Genomic DNA, 15,613 nt, shown 5'->3' with positions numbered 1-15,613 from the left:
ACACAAGTTTGATAACGAGGCATAAAGAAAAATTCGTATCCCGGAATTTACGTATATTTTGCTAGTCTTGCAAATTACATATGTTTTCCTAGTTTTGTAAGTTACCATATTCTTCTTATCGGGATTGCGTATTCAGTTGAATATTTCCTTCTTCCGGTCAAAAGAGCAGAGAGTTTACATATATATAGTATTAAAAGTATTTTCATTACCATCGAGCTATAATCGATGGGCAGACCTCTATCGGGCAACCTCTAATAAGATGGTAAGTTATATACCGAGCCTACTGTGGTCGAGCGCTTATGAGTGAGCCCAGCTGGTCGAGATACAGAGCCTAGTATGGCCGAGCGCTTATGAGCGAGCCGAGCTTACTACGGAAGAGCAGATATATATGTATACTGAGCCTTATAGGGTCGGACAGCTATTTTACTCACTATATTGAGAGAGTTGAGTCAGTATCAGCAGATGAGCATATCTTCAGATTTTCTTGACTCCCAGTTGTTTTCAGTTATTATATTATCAGTTAAGTTTCAGCTTTAGTATATTGCCTTACATACTCGGTATATTATTTCGTACCGACGTCCCTTTCTGGGGGAACTGCATTTCATGCGTGCAGGTTCAGACAGACAGACGAGTAGACCTTCTCAGTAGGTGTATGTCCGAGTTCAGCCTTATCGGTAAGCTCCCCCTCTTTCGGAGTTGCCGGGTCTAGCAGTTTGGAGTACACCTTGTGCATATATGTAGATGGGTTAAGGGTACGTCGGGGTCCTGTTCCGATCACAGTACATCTATCAGTAGAGGCTTGTAGATATATTCTGTCAGTTAGTACAGTATGTTGGGCTTGTAGACCCTGTATGTATATTTTGTTGGCTTGTCAGTTATAGTAAAAATATACGGCCTTGCCGGCCCAACTTTATGTTGCCGTTTAGTCAGCGTTAGTCTCTATTCAGTTTTATATTTTGCATCGCACATTATCTTGCAATGTGGCCCATGACCAAAATATGACATTACATGTTCAGAGTCTCTTAGTCGCAAGTGATACGCAAGGATAGTTGAGGCACTGAGTGCCGGTCTCACCCGTAGGCTTGGGGCGTGACAATTACCCATGGATCAAGTTGGGCTAAAAATCAGCCTAACTTTAGATGCGTTGGGTCAATATGGACTGAATTCAACAAATGGACGGGTCAATGACCGTCCCAACCTTGGGCAGGTTGGGTGGATTAAATGGGTTTGGGCTCAATTGACGTGTTTGACTTACATTCATGTAATGATGATTTATGTATGATCTTTTTAATTATACTGCTTGTATACGGGGATTCCCCAACATTAATAAAATTGTTTGCCTTATTTAAAAGAAAGAAAAAGCAAGCTTGGTTATGCCCGTCAGGCAGATGAAGGATGACACTAGTGAACTTTTGTAGTTCTGATGAAATGAATGAAAGGAGTAATCTGATGGAGAAATTGGATAGCTTTTTGAATCCGAACACTGAGTTGCATAATAATGAATGACTGGTTAACTGAAAATTGTGCAACTAGTTCTAATAACTAGGTTAGTGGTGTTGATGTCTTGTTTAAATTCATTGCAGATTTGTAAATGTTTTGGCTGGACTAGCTCCCAATGACATGATTCAAAGGACAAATGGGAGACTGGATACCCTTCATTCAGAGGGTGTTCATGTATGTATGCACATTCAGTTTGTCTGCAATTTTCTTATGAAAACGGTATCCCCTTTTTAGCATGGGTCTATTTGACTTGTAATTGATTCTCTTTACCAAAACAGAGGCTTTCAGAACTGAGCTGTTTTGCTGTGACTCAACTTCTGATGCTTGGGAAGTCAATCATTTCCAATGCAAATAAAGTTGCGGACCAAGATGTCAAGGAGGAATCTTGGAAAATTGATTGGCCTGAGGATTCTATTGAAAGAGCAAATGTTATCCGAGCAAAGGCACAATCAATGATCAGATGTGTTGAAGCAGTTTCTTCCAGTTTTGTTACATGTAAACTTGCATCAAGTATGTCGTTCTGCAGTTTGCGAAATAAATTGGCAGTGTAGTAGTGGATGGTTGGCGTTCTCTCTAAAACTGATCGATTGATTTATTTCAATTGTGTGATGTCTGGTTATGCTAAACTCCACAATACAAGTCTGAATAATGTTTTGTAAGAATGAGGTTACCATGTTTGGGGAAAGCATGTGGTTTGCCCCTATTATAACATAAGTACTAGTATTTTTTTGCCTCTGCTTTGAAGAAGGCTTTTAAAAGAACAAAGAGGCATCTCATTTCTGTTGTCATGGAAAATGTTTGCCTATTGATCTCTCGGGTGTAAATAAGTAAGATGTGATGCATGATGAACTTTATGTTTATGCTTTTGCAGGCATATCAGATGTAGCTGAAGCATATTTAGCCGCAACCAAAGGTGCTTCTTCTGGTTCACAAGTTTCTCAGAAATCCATCCAGGAGAAAGCCAATATGTATTCCGAGAATCTTCATGCAGATCATAGCACAGCCGTGGGCAAGATTCAGGATGGGCTTCAGGATGGGCAAGATTCATCTCAACCTCAATGCCTCCTGCTTGAATTTCTTGATGCAAATTTGCAGCTTGTTTTTAGTTTCTTATTTTTTTTTTCCCCACGGTGTAAATAACTTATGTTAGTTTACTCAACACCTTTTTATCCTCACACGCTCTTCGAATTGTGAGGAAAAGTCGGCTAATTCGTTGATGTGACCATCTACTCTTAGCGCAGTCCACCTTTCCTACTGTTTTATTTTTCTCCTGAAGGGAAGAAATATGTCTATTGTTAATTGAATAATTTACATGTTAGTATCCGGCATATGAATATGCTACATACCTTTCAAGTTATTCTCATTTTTATTCATCTAGTCCATATCCTTTTCTATTTGATTGTTGTAGACATAGCTTGGAATAATATAGCTCCTAAATAAGTCCAATTTCTTCCCTTTGCTAGTAATAATTAGCAAAAGGAGTGCTTATAGGGAACTCAGGCGAAAACACAGGCCTACACTTACCATAATAGAACAGGACAAGGTTTCATCCAAATGTTGAACTCAGGCCTAAACTTACCATATACTTACCACAAGGTACTCTCTTTTCCTAGACAATGTACAAAATAGTCCTTATCTTTGACTTGGTGCAATATCAAAGAAACAACATCCGATTAAACAATCTTGTAGTCAAGGTGATAAAGTAAAAGATGATATAACTGCTTTGCTTGTCAAATCTTCTTAAGCTTGAAAGTGAATATAAGTTCATTATTATGTCCACACTAGTCAAAAGAAGAAAAGAAATGATGGAGAAGATGAACATGGTAGTACTATGCTTTGTTCTGCTCTTCTCTATCCAATTTGGCTAAGCAGAAAGGTTGGAGAAGGAATCGCGTAAACTTAACAAACACTTTGTGCTAGTTCATGGTTCATGTCATGGAGCTTGGTCTTGGTACAAGTTAATAGCCTTAATAACATCTTCAGGACACAATGTAACAGCTATTGACTTAGCTGCTTCTGGGATTAATCCTCAGCAGCCACTTGATATTCCATCTATTTCTCAGTACTTTAATCCACTGATGAACTTCATGGTATCTCTTTCTCCAAATAATAAGGTGGTCCTTGTTGGTCATAGTCTTGGTGGATTGGCTGTTTCGCGAGCCATGGAAACGTTTCCAAAGAAGATCTCTGCTGCTGTTTTTGTCACTGCTGTAATGCCTGGTCCAACTCTCAACATTTCTACACTCATAAAAGAGGTATGCCCTTTTGCTGTTTTGGATTGGCACAGGTTATCTTATATGACAGGATATGTTTTAGTTGAAACTGCTTGGAATTCTCTGACTTAAGTTTAGGTCTTTGCTTCTTTTTTTTCTTTTAGTCCCAATTTTGTTTAGTAGTCTTTTGGATAATCTTTAGTTGGAGTTGAAAAAATAGTGCTTGGAAGTTGCAATTGTGTTTAGATGTGAGTTTCCCTTTGAAAGAAAGTGGAAAACCAATATAGTCACTTTGAATACTCTTCAAATAAGTATTTCAATATTTTACTAGTATTTATATGACACCCTAGCCAAATTCCACATCGACAAAATACGGGAAAAATGTTGGGTATATAAGAAAATAAGTCTTAGACTCTAGTGGCGTGTTTTAAAGCCGTGAGGCCTAGACCCAAAGCAGACTGTATGAGTAGTGGGTTGAACTGTTACATATGTTATCGGATCCAATCCGCGTGCAACCTTAAATAATAGTAGGGCAAACCTCAGCGAGGATGCTGAGTCTCTAAGGGGGGGTGTATATGACACTCTAGGCGAATTCTACATCGACAAAACACATAAGAGATGTTGGGTATATAAGTAAACAAGCATTAGATCTTAGTGATACATTTTAAAGCGTGCGGGCCTAGGCCCAAAACATACCGTATCACTAGTGGGCTGGACTGTGAAAATTTGCAAGACCATCGCCAAACTTCAACTTGCAAATAATGACACTGAGTCCTTACAGCCCTTACGTATACTATACTTAGATGTTATGGACATTGATTTTGGGAAGTATTTTTTGTTAAGTATCAGTAATTTGATTGATTACTATTGGAGCAATTCTGATATTATTGTGGTTTTTCTATGGATTAATATCTTTTATCTGCTGTTAAAAGTTACTTAGGAAACAGAATCCACAGCTTGATAATCATTACACATATGATAATGGACCTAATAATCCTCCAACCACATTCAACTTTGGCCAAAAACACCTAGCAACCTATGTCTATCAGCTGAGCCCTGTAGAGGTAAGAAAACGCATCAAGCTTTACTCAAACAATTATAGATCAAAAATTGTACTTAAGTACTTAACCAAAAATTTAAGTCTTGTTTGTTTCAGGATTTGGCACTGGCAACAACATTAGTGAGACCATTATATTTGTACACTGATGAAGACATGTCAAAGGAACTAATCTTGTCACAGAATAATTATGGATCGGTTAATCGAGTGTTTATTATATCTAATGAAGATAAGGTAGTAACAAGGGAAATTCAAGAATGGATGATTGAAATGAATCCAACAGATGAAGTGAAAGAGATTGAAGGATCAGATCATATGGTTATGATGTCAAAACCTGTTGAGCTTTTTATTCATCTTCTGCACATTGCTGAGAAATACTAAGTAACAGCCCAATCTACTAGTGCTATTGTGTTCGTTCAAGGTTGCACGCGGAGTGACTCCGATATCATATGTAACAGCTCAGCGCACTAGTGCTATTGTCCGAATTTGGCCTAGGCCCGTACGGCTTTAAAATGCGTCACTATGATCTATGGTCTGTCTACTTATATATCCAATATCTCTCCTATATTTTGTCGATGTGAAATTCGTCTAGGGTGTCACAATACATCATAGCTATTACATCAACTGTAAAACTAACAATCATTCAATAAAATACTTTTTTATATAGGTTCATAGAAAATATTAAATGTATTGCTAAGACAGCTAAACATGGTAGAGCCAATGGTGTTTATGTATTTGTCTAAGCTCACATTTCTCATACAGTGAAGAAAAATAAATAACTAAAGCCAAATAACACAATAATCAATGCCTTAAACGATTAGGTCCTCCAATCTATATGTATAATCATTTTCACGTTAAAATAGAGCGGTTTGTCATTCAAAAATAGTCAGTGTTTGCAAAGTCATTGAAAAATAGGTACTATTTTTTATGCAACAGGGACCGGTCCAGCATAATATACTAGAGATCGGTGTATCTGTGTATGAACTTCCAGCATATTATGCTGGAACTCTAACACGCGAAAAGTTCCAGCATAATATACTGGAGATTAGAATACCTGTGTATGAACTTCCAGCATATTATGTTGGACCGGTATATTATACTGGAACTCCAGTATATTATGCTGGAGTTCCAGTATACTTATGCTGGAACTCTAGTATATTATGCTGGAGTATTTTTCGGATTTTGAACAGTATTTTCGTTCAGATTTATCTTTACATAAAAAGTGACTAAATTTCGATTACTTTTAAAACTGTGGCTATTTTTAAATGACTACTTGTAAATCTGGCTATTTTTGAATTTCTCCCCACTTTCACATATGGACTTTCAACTTTTCATTTTGGGATTTTTACCTATCTATACCATATATCAAACCTTATTACCAAAAATGTTCATAATTTATTATTTACCCGTGTAGCCCACACTTTTACTACAAATTATATACCAATCCAAAAATAGGTAGATTTTGCCATAAAAACGCGCTAAAATGAAGGCACCAGATCTGCGTGTGATTCTGTCAACATTAAATTCGAATTGTTGTGCAATTCTCTCCTTCCTCAACGGAAAGAGATCTCTCTTCTCTCACTCAACTACAATTCTCAAAAAACGCAAGCTACTGAAGCTCCAGTAATCAAACGGAAAGGAGATTTTTGTTCTTCATCTTCATCTTCATCTTCATTTGTTCTTCCATATATTTTCCATCATTGATAGCCATTAAAAAGCTTGAAAGCTTTGAATTCAAATTTGGGTTTTCAAAAATCAATATTTGTTTGGATTGGGTGTTGTTGTAAATAATTCGGAATATGTTTAGGAGTTTATATCTCAATTTTGAGGTGTTTTGGTAAAGACTAGACTTGGTTTTGACTGAATTTTAGATTGAAACTCGAAGAAGAAGAAGAAGAAGAAGAAGAAGAAGAAGAAGAAGAAGAAGAAGAAGTAGATAAATTGTAGTTAAATTGTAGAATTGTAGATATATTGTAGATAAATTGTAGATAAATTGTAGATGAATTGTAGATTGGGAAGACTAAAACTTCTACAAATCTTCTACAATTATGTCGAAAATGCCAATTATGCTACAATTGAAATGAGAATTTGGATATTAAAATTCAATGTATCTATTTTGTAGATATCTTGTAGATAAATTGTAGATTATTTGTATTCTGATTGTAGATGCATTATTTTCTGTTTTCACAAATCCAAAACGACTAAAGCTTCTACAAAATCTTCTGCAAAAAACAGTCTACAATTTATCTACAATTTTTCTAATTTGACTACAATTTGACTACAAAATATCTACAAATTCTGGAAATATGTCTTCTTCTTCTTCGACGAGTTTCAATCGACTGTGTTAACCAGTAACCTTCAACCACTGCCAAAAAAAAAAATAGGTCAAAGAATTTCGAACTCTCTGCCATTATTATTTCCAGTGGGAATTCAAGCGGTTCGATCAAAGAATTTAAAATTTTCTTGTGAATCTGAAAATATGATATTCTTCGACGGTGGTGGACAGTTGGGGATGATCAACGAGAGGAAGCATAGGAGCATCGTGAGTTGTGTGTGTGTTGTGAATAGTTGAGATGAAAGGAAAGAGAAAGTGGGAAGATACAATCCTATAATTATGCCTAATATAAATGAACCCTTAATTATATCCCTAATTTAAATTATGGTATAGAAATGGTAATTTGGTATGCTTAAATGTAATAACACAAACCTTAAACATTGAGGGTAATAAGGTTTGATATATGGTATAGATAGGTAAAAATCCCTTTAATTTTTCGCACCAAAGCCGTAACACTAGTTTCTATAACGGAAAACAATTCAACTCTGCTTTTATGTCAGAAAAAATAAAAAAAAATTAAACAATGCGAAATCTGATATTAGAAATACAAGTAGGTTGCCACTTCAACAACTTAATTATCTTGTATAGTTCACGTGACACAAGTTTAAAATGTTATAAAGCCAACTTAATTAGTACACCATATTTTTCACCAAGTGGCACATCATTTTTTTTTTATTTTTTGAGAGGGCTAGAAATGAGTTTTTTATATTTCTAAGTGATGCGATGTGAATATTATGTAAGATAAATTGGTGGCATGACACAATACTTAAAAGCCATTTTATACAAACTCAATTTTACATATTTGAATTTTTTTTATTATAAAAATTAATTTGATGACTTTAGTGTAATAAATTTGAAGTTGAATGACTATCCATGAAATAAGTACCGCTTCTTTCTGTGGAAAATTGATAGCAACTCATACAAATAGAAACATAAATGAATGTATACACACTTGCACTATACTCTCTCTGATCCACAATAAGTGACCAATTTACTTTGGATACATTTATTAAGGAAATATTAAATTCTAGACAAAAATAGTTAATTTGACTAAACTATCCTTAATTAAATATTGCAGCATAGTTATAGCAGCACTTAGTTCTCTTCTCAAATATGAGAAGTAAAGGACTTTTTAGGGATATGTACATAAGATTAATTTTGGAAAAACAAATTGAATTTTTTCTTGATTATATAAATGGATACTTATTTTGGACCAAAATAAAAAAGCAAATTGATCATTTATTGTGGATCGGATGAAGTACTGGTTTTTAACATTTAAAAGATCAAAAGAAAAATAAGATTGTTACTTAATTAAAACGGGAATTGTTCAAGGAAAACTGGAAAAGTATAAACACGTAGATCACGCGTTGAAGTGTTTGCTAAACATGCACAATCAACATATCAAATGAAGATTTTTTTTTAATATATAAAAATAATGAAAATAGATTAAGATGACAGTACAAAGACGATATATTAATTAATATATTGATAGTAAGCATGTAAAATATATTGCTTAACGCGGATTTTTTTTGTTCCAAACACTTGTCCTGAGAAAATTCCTCTTTACCTGGAAAATTCATCAATCAATAAATAATAATAAATGGCAACAATCAGATTAAAGTTTAAGATTAGGTAGGAATTATTCTTCTAATCAAATTCAAACTAATGGAATATTCCACATAGTGAACGTTCCATTTCCTAATTAATCACAAATCAAAGGCATATTAAGTTATTTAATGCATATTAAGAAATCCCAAAACGTTGATGCGTGTATGGCTACTACATGCAATAAAATAAAATAAAAAAAGGCCACTTGTCTTGTGTCCTTGCAATAGCCACATTGGTCAATTAATTTCTTATTTTAATGGCCATGCAACAAATGGATAAGGTTGCCAACAATACTTTAGCAAAGTGTCTCATTCACAAATTTGAAACCATTCCAACCCCTCTTTCTCACTTATCTTTAATTTGCATTACTATTATTCCCGCTGTCTCAATTTACATGAATCTATTTTCTTTTAGTCCGTGCTAAAAAGAATTATCTCTTTTCATATTTAGAAATAATTTACCTTTATGCAATAATTTATGTAACTATAAAATATATGTGTTTCATATTACATTACCAGTTCAAAAATCATTCTCTTTTTTCTTAAACAGATGGAGTATTATTATTTGAGAGAAACCCCCACACCCACCCAACCCCACCCCCACCCCAACCCCAACCCCAACCCCAACCCATGAATAACAAACACCTTTTTCTTTTTGTGTCCCTTGGGGTTTTCCAAAGGCCAAATTAATTAGCTAAAGCTTCTTTCATTTCTATAGCCATTGGAGTACTTTCTTGTAACTATATATATAAATAGACAATTGTGAATGTGTTTACTCATACAAAGAGGAATTAATACGCGGAAACTAGAGAAAGAAACTTGAGAGATTTTATCATTATAATTAGTAGTATTGTTCGTTGTTTGTTATTATCAATATGGTGATTCAGAAGTTTGAAATATGTAGAGAGATGGTGAAAATGGCAATAGAGTTTGTGGCAGTGGTTGTAGATGCAGTTGGTATTGTTATTTCTAAAGACAATTCTAATTCTTCTTCTTCTTCTTCTTCGTCACAATCCAATCTTCCAACTCCTTACGTTGGATTTTAAGATGTAAAGAGTTTTCTTGGGATAAAAGTTGTCGTCCAACGGAGCCTAGAAGAAGGTGACTCGCGCAAACACATGACTTCTTTTCAATAGAAACTGTGATCAATCTCAAAGATCTTATTGACCGGCTAACCTTTTATTTTATTTTTATTTTTATTTTTTTAGATTAAGTATCATGAAACTGTGAGAATTCATATAAACGGCTGGTCCAATACATTTAGAATTGAGACGTAGTTATTATTGTAGTTTGTAGCATGGTATACAAAATTCAGCTCATATTGCTTATTGGCTTCTTCTTCTTCGTGTTCTTCAATTTACTGTTATTGTGTTCCTAATTATTTAATTAAATTTTTTATATGCAAGACCAGACGAGTTATATAAAAAAAAAAATTTAACGAATAATTTTTATCGAATTAGATATTTTATTGGTTCATATATAAAAGTGAGCAGCAAACTAATCAAAGATGCTGAGGACTATGATATGTTGATAAACAATTTTTTGATGAAATCATACTGCAATCTCATACCTAAAAAATAAATGCATACAGAAAAGAAAAAATTCCTAAAAATATTTCATGGTCAAGACGTAACAGAGAATTGGGAATTCGAAGTTTTATCTTTTTAAAATTTTGAATGTGATGGCTACAAAAGCGAATTAGAAAATAGAGAAAGGAAAAAGCATGACTTAAATATGAAATCTTTACTCCTTACATAAGACATATTCCCAACTTTTAGGATCTAATTTGGATGTGTGTTTATTTTTCAAAAGAAAGGATTTTTATTTTTTTTTATTATCTTTTTTTGGATGTATCCCTAAATAGGGAGAGGGAAGAAAGAAATGAGCTAATTTCAATAGTTAACTAAATAATAACCTTCGGTCTTCACCATTTTCTCATCGAAGGTGATATTTTTTGTTTTCCCAGCAATTATTTTTATTTAAAAAGAAAGAATATATATATATATATATATATATATATATATATATATATATATATATATATATATACACACACACAACCATATCGTACCAAAATCAAAAGATTAAAATTATTCACACATAATTTGAGGATATTACAGTCATAAGATTACCAAATACTCATGCAAACTGATTCTTGGTTGTGTGAACAAAATCTTACATTGATAGCTGAAAATATTGGGAGTCTGCATATAAGGTGTAAAATCTTTTAATGGTGTGAGACCTTTTGAAGAAAACCGTGAGCTTATCCAAAACGGACAATATCACACCATATTAAGAGTATATTTAGAGTGGTTGAATCCAACAACTGGTATCAGAGCCCAAATTCAGTGGGACGAGTATGGCGATGGTAGAGTTCAAAGGGAAAATTGTTGGTGTGTGAATAAAGTCTCACATTGGTAGCTGAAAAAATTGAATCCTTTTGGGAAATACCGTACGAACTTGGTCTAAAGCGAACAATATCACACTATGTTAAGAGTATCTTTGGACGGATTGAGTCCAACAATGACAAATTAAAGTTTTATAATATTCAACAGGAAATAATTGGAACAAATGATCCACTTAATAGGCTCTATAGTTTGAATTATATTAGTAGTTTTGCAGTATTTTACTCCTTTTATGAATTTCAACTATTAGAAAGCTCGCTTAGTTTTATGAGATTTGAGCTTAAGAGTTGGTCCCAAAATTCAGCTCGAGCCTGAAAAATTTAGAAAGAATCAGGAAAATTTCAAATAATTAAACATTTTTTTTATAAAAAGAACAGAACCTTAAACTAAACTAAAGGAATACAATAGAGCTTTTTTCACTTGTGCTTTTGAAAATTGATAGCTTCTTCCTTAATTTAAGCTGAGGCGTTCAAAAAAGAAAAAAGTTAAAAAAAAATAAAAGGAATCGTGAGTAATGGGAATTGAACTAGTGACCTCACAAAAGTTTTGAACCCCCTTGACCATCAAGTTATGCTTTTGGACTTCATTTAGGAAATTCAAAACATAATATATAAAGTTAAAAATCAGATTTTACCTTATATACAGTGTAATTTTTCGGCGAAAGAGGATTGAGTGAACCCCTTCCGCCGCCCTAAATCCGCCCCTAGATGGAAGGTAATGAATAGATTACGTACATACAAAATCTGAATCTCTTTCGATAATTATATTTTTATCAAATTATCACTCCAATAGAATATAAATAAGAAAAAACTCACAAGTGAAAGGTGAAATAGTTTATACAGTTCATGTATCGTCAACTATTGTAGATCATTTATAAAGGAGAGAATTGTTCTTAAAAAATGTTTTTGTTAAATCAAAAAAAACTGGCGACCAACACCGAAATTGACTTATTGTCGAAAAAATGTCTGCCAAATACGACCAACATGTCAAAATGAAGAAAAGATTATTAGTAATATAAAAAATAGGGAGATATAATGATACACTGCTAAACTAATAATAGGCATCCAAAATATAGAGCCTAACGCGAGAAGTTTTATTGTGTACGAGATACAACTATTACATGACTGATATAAATTGTATGAGTATCCTTTCATCTTCCGCCAAGTGGACTTTGGATCCCACATTCAGTAATATTTCTTTCTTTTATATCTAAAGCTATTGCCTATTACTCTCTCCTCGCCGAATTTATCCTAATTATATGGCAAAGTAATATAAGGTGGGTCCCGTAATTCCAGATGTTAATCATTAACACAAGTATGACATGGCATATCTCACACATCATAAAATTTCTCAGCCTAACGCGGATCTTTTTAGTTCCTACCATATGCCTGTTGAAAATAAGAAAAAATCGTTTTGTTTGTACGTAGTTTCAATATTAAAGATTCTAGATTTTCTCTTCCCTTATTACATTTGTTGGCCGTTTGTACATATATTTTCTTTTTTACTTTTTATAAAATAGTTAAAAATATTATTTGTTCATGAAATTTGATCAACTTTTGTCAAAAAATTTCAAGTTTCGGTCAATTTTTGGTTAAAATTTTTTCTTCCACTTACAAGTTGCAAAATCTTAATTATTTTTCAAGTAAAATGCATGTTCAAACAACTTCAACTTCAAAAATTATTTTTCAAAACTTTTTTTTCAAGTTTCAACTAAATTTACGTTGAGACGCTAGCTAGTTAGATAATATTTATATAATGTGTGACCAACTATCCTACAACACGTGTCTGATTACTTGTCGTACGTTATTATTGGTCGGACCCCCAACAAACAAAACAATGACTATTTTTTTGCGTTCCTTGGTGTCTTCCAAAGGCCAGATTTAGCTAAAATTTCTTTGATTTTACAACCATTGGAGGAGTTTTTTTGTAGCTCTATATATAGAAAAGTTTGTTTATAACACATTCATAATTATAAATACGCGGAGACTTGAAAAGAGGAGCTGAGAGATTTATCATTACTAATTACTTAATTAGTATTACTGTTATTATTATTATTTTTATTATTATTATGGCGATTCAAAGGTTAGAGATATGTATAGAGATGGTGAAAATGGCGATAGAGTTTGTGACTGTATTTGTGGAAGCAGTTGGTACTGTTATTTGTAAAGACAATTCTTCCTCGTCTTCTTCGTCAACACTTGAGTCCAATATTCTTCCAATTCCCTACGTTGGTCTTCTCCCATAAAATTTATCTAAAGACCGAGCGTGCGCTCCACATAAATGATGTTTTCCTGGCCCGTCTAGCTTCTCAAGGTAGGGATAATTAAGGTTTGCATATACACTACTCTCCTCAGACATCACTCGTCAAATTATATCGAATTTGTTGTTGTTGTACCCTGGGCCATGGCCCACACTTTGAAATGTAAACTAAGTTGTAAAGAGATTTCTTGGGAATAAAGCTTTTGATTTTCTGTACTTTTCTCCATTTCGTCTTTCTTTATTTTAGATGCACTAGTTTGTATGGGATCTTAATAGCTTGTTTGGATGGTTGTTATCTATTACGTTGTAGTGTATTGTTTTTTTTTTTAAATACAATATTTGTTTTGATTGTTAATGACGAAAAGTGTTATTTTATATAACGACGAATTTGGTATAGTGCAGTCGTTATTTTGCTTTTTTCTCCCATCTTGCCCTTCCTTATTACTCCCTCCGTTTCATATTATATGAGGTAGTTTGACTCGGCACGGAGTTTAAGAAAAAAAGAAGAAAACTTTTAAAACTTGTGGTCTTAAAAGCTTAAGGGGTAAAAAGTTTGTGGGGCCGTGACATTTGTGTGGCTATAAAAGCTTCTCATTAAGGGTAAATAGGTAAAAATGAAAGAGTTTAAAGTTGAATTATTTCTAAATTTAGAAATGTGTCATTTATTTTGGAACAGATTAAAAAGGAAAGTACCTCATTTAATATGAAACGGAGGGAGTATTAAATAATTATATTTTATACTTTATCTTACTTTTTATATAATAACTCTATAATTGTATCATATTTTCTTTTTTTGATAAGTTTATTCTTCTTATTTTTTGTGCATGTATTGTAAAACGACGACATGATATATAGATGGGCTAAGATATCTTATTAAAGTTTGTACTTAATTTATAGCATGGTAGGTGAAATTCAACTCATATTGCTAGCTTGTCGGCTTCTATCTTGTTTTCTTTTTTGTTGTTCTAACTGTTCTCTAAAATTTTCTATATCCAGGGTTAATTAAAAATATGAATTGGACGATAATGATCTAGATGAGTTATTAATAATGGGATTAATTTAATTTGAGATTAGATATTAAAAGGGATAATTTTGTTCAATTTTAAATATCAAATCCTGAATTATTTCTTACATTAGACAAATTCCCAACTTTTTGGATTTAATTAATTGGGATGTGTTTACCTTTCGGAAAAAAAAGGTAATTTTATTACATTCTTTTGTTCTCATTTTTTATTTTTGGTGTATCTCTAAATAGGGAGAGGTGAAGAAAAATAATGAGCTACTCTCATTTGTCACCTACACTACCACATTGTTTTGTACCATTTTCACCTATTGAAGTGACATTTTTCGTTTTCTCCCAACTAAGTACTCCCTCCAAGGTGTTCTGATTTCCGGAATCAAATAAATTATCCTTTGACTGTAATTTATTTTTTTTTAAGAATTTTGATTTTTTATTTATTTTAAATTATAGTACTTTTTACGTAGTTTTAAAATATATAAACTTTATTTCAAGAAACTGAAAAATTGTATATCCAAATGCATGGTCAAAATTAAGAAGTTTAAATCTCGAAAAATGAAAAATGTTACATAAATTGAGACAGTGGGAGTACTATTTTATTCATTTCAATTTATGTAGCATAATTTGAATTGACATAAAGTTTAAGAAAGAACTGAAAATTTTTAATTATTATGGTATAAAATACTACGTCATAGCATTTGTGTGGCTATAAAAATTTTGAAAGGTATAATCTTAAACATAGCATAATATTTGCAGCCATAAATATTCTCATTGTGAGTAAAATAGGACGTGTAAAGTTAATTATTTTAAATTTAGAAGTGTTTCGTTCTTTTCTGAAACAGATTAAAAAGAATGAGTGTTAAATATAAATTAAAACGGAAAAAGTATTATTTTTATTGAAATAGTAGTAGCATTTAATGTATATCCATCTTTTTGACTAAGATATCCTAAAATATAAGTAACCCATTTGAGGATATTATAATCATATGATTACCAAATAGACTATTTGATTTGTTCATGCAAATCTTGATGACAAATAATCAACATTTATAATATCCATCAGGAGAATGATTGGAACAAAACGGTCCACTTAGATCTATACTTTGTATTATAATTTGTAAATTAGTAGTGAATTATTTCTATTCCTTGTATTATATGAATATATGGTAGATAAAATAAGCATCCACCTTCTTAAATCAAATCTTTGTTTATTTAATTT

At 32.6% G+C, this 15,613-nt stretch overlaps 1 protein-coding gene across 1 annotated transcript; it reads left to right on the top strand.

The window, feature by feature from the left end:
* Positions 1-2,071: 2,071 nt before the first annotated feature.
* Positions 2,072-5,440, top strand: LOC107780037 (methyl jasmonate esterase 1-like). Its single transcript, XM_075254261.1, has 3 exons — positions 2,072-3,755; positions 4,646-4,777; positions 4,870-5,440. The coding sequence occupies exons 1-3, from the start codon at positions 3,579-3,581 to the stop codon at positions 5,149-5,151; spliced, it is 591 nt and encodes a 196-aa protein (XP_075110362.1). The 5' UTR covers positions 2,072-3,578; the 3' UTR covers positions 5,152-5,440.
* Positions 5,441-15,613: the final 10,173 nt, after the last annotated feature.

The sequence above is a fragment of the Nicotiana tabacum genome, chromosome 5 (assembly GCF_000715075.1).
Source record: "Nicotiana tabacum cultivar K326 chromosome 5, ASM71507v2, whole genome shotgun sequence".
In the NCBI taxonomy this organism is placed as follows: domain Eukaryota; kingdom Viridiplantae; phylum Streptophyta; class Magnoliopsida; order Solanales; family Solanaceae; genus Nicotiana; species Nicotiana tabacum.
The sequence above is the reverse complement of the archived record's forward strand: the minus strand, read 5'-3'. Positions and strand labels throughout refer to the sequence as shown.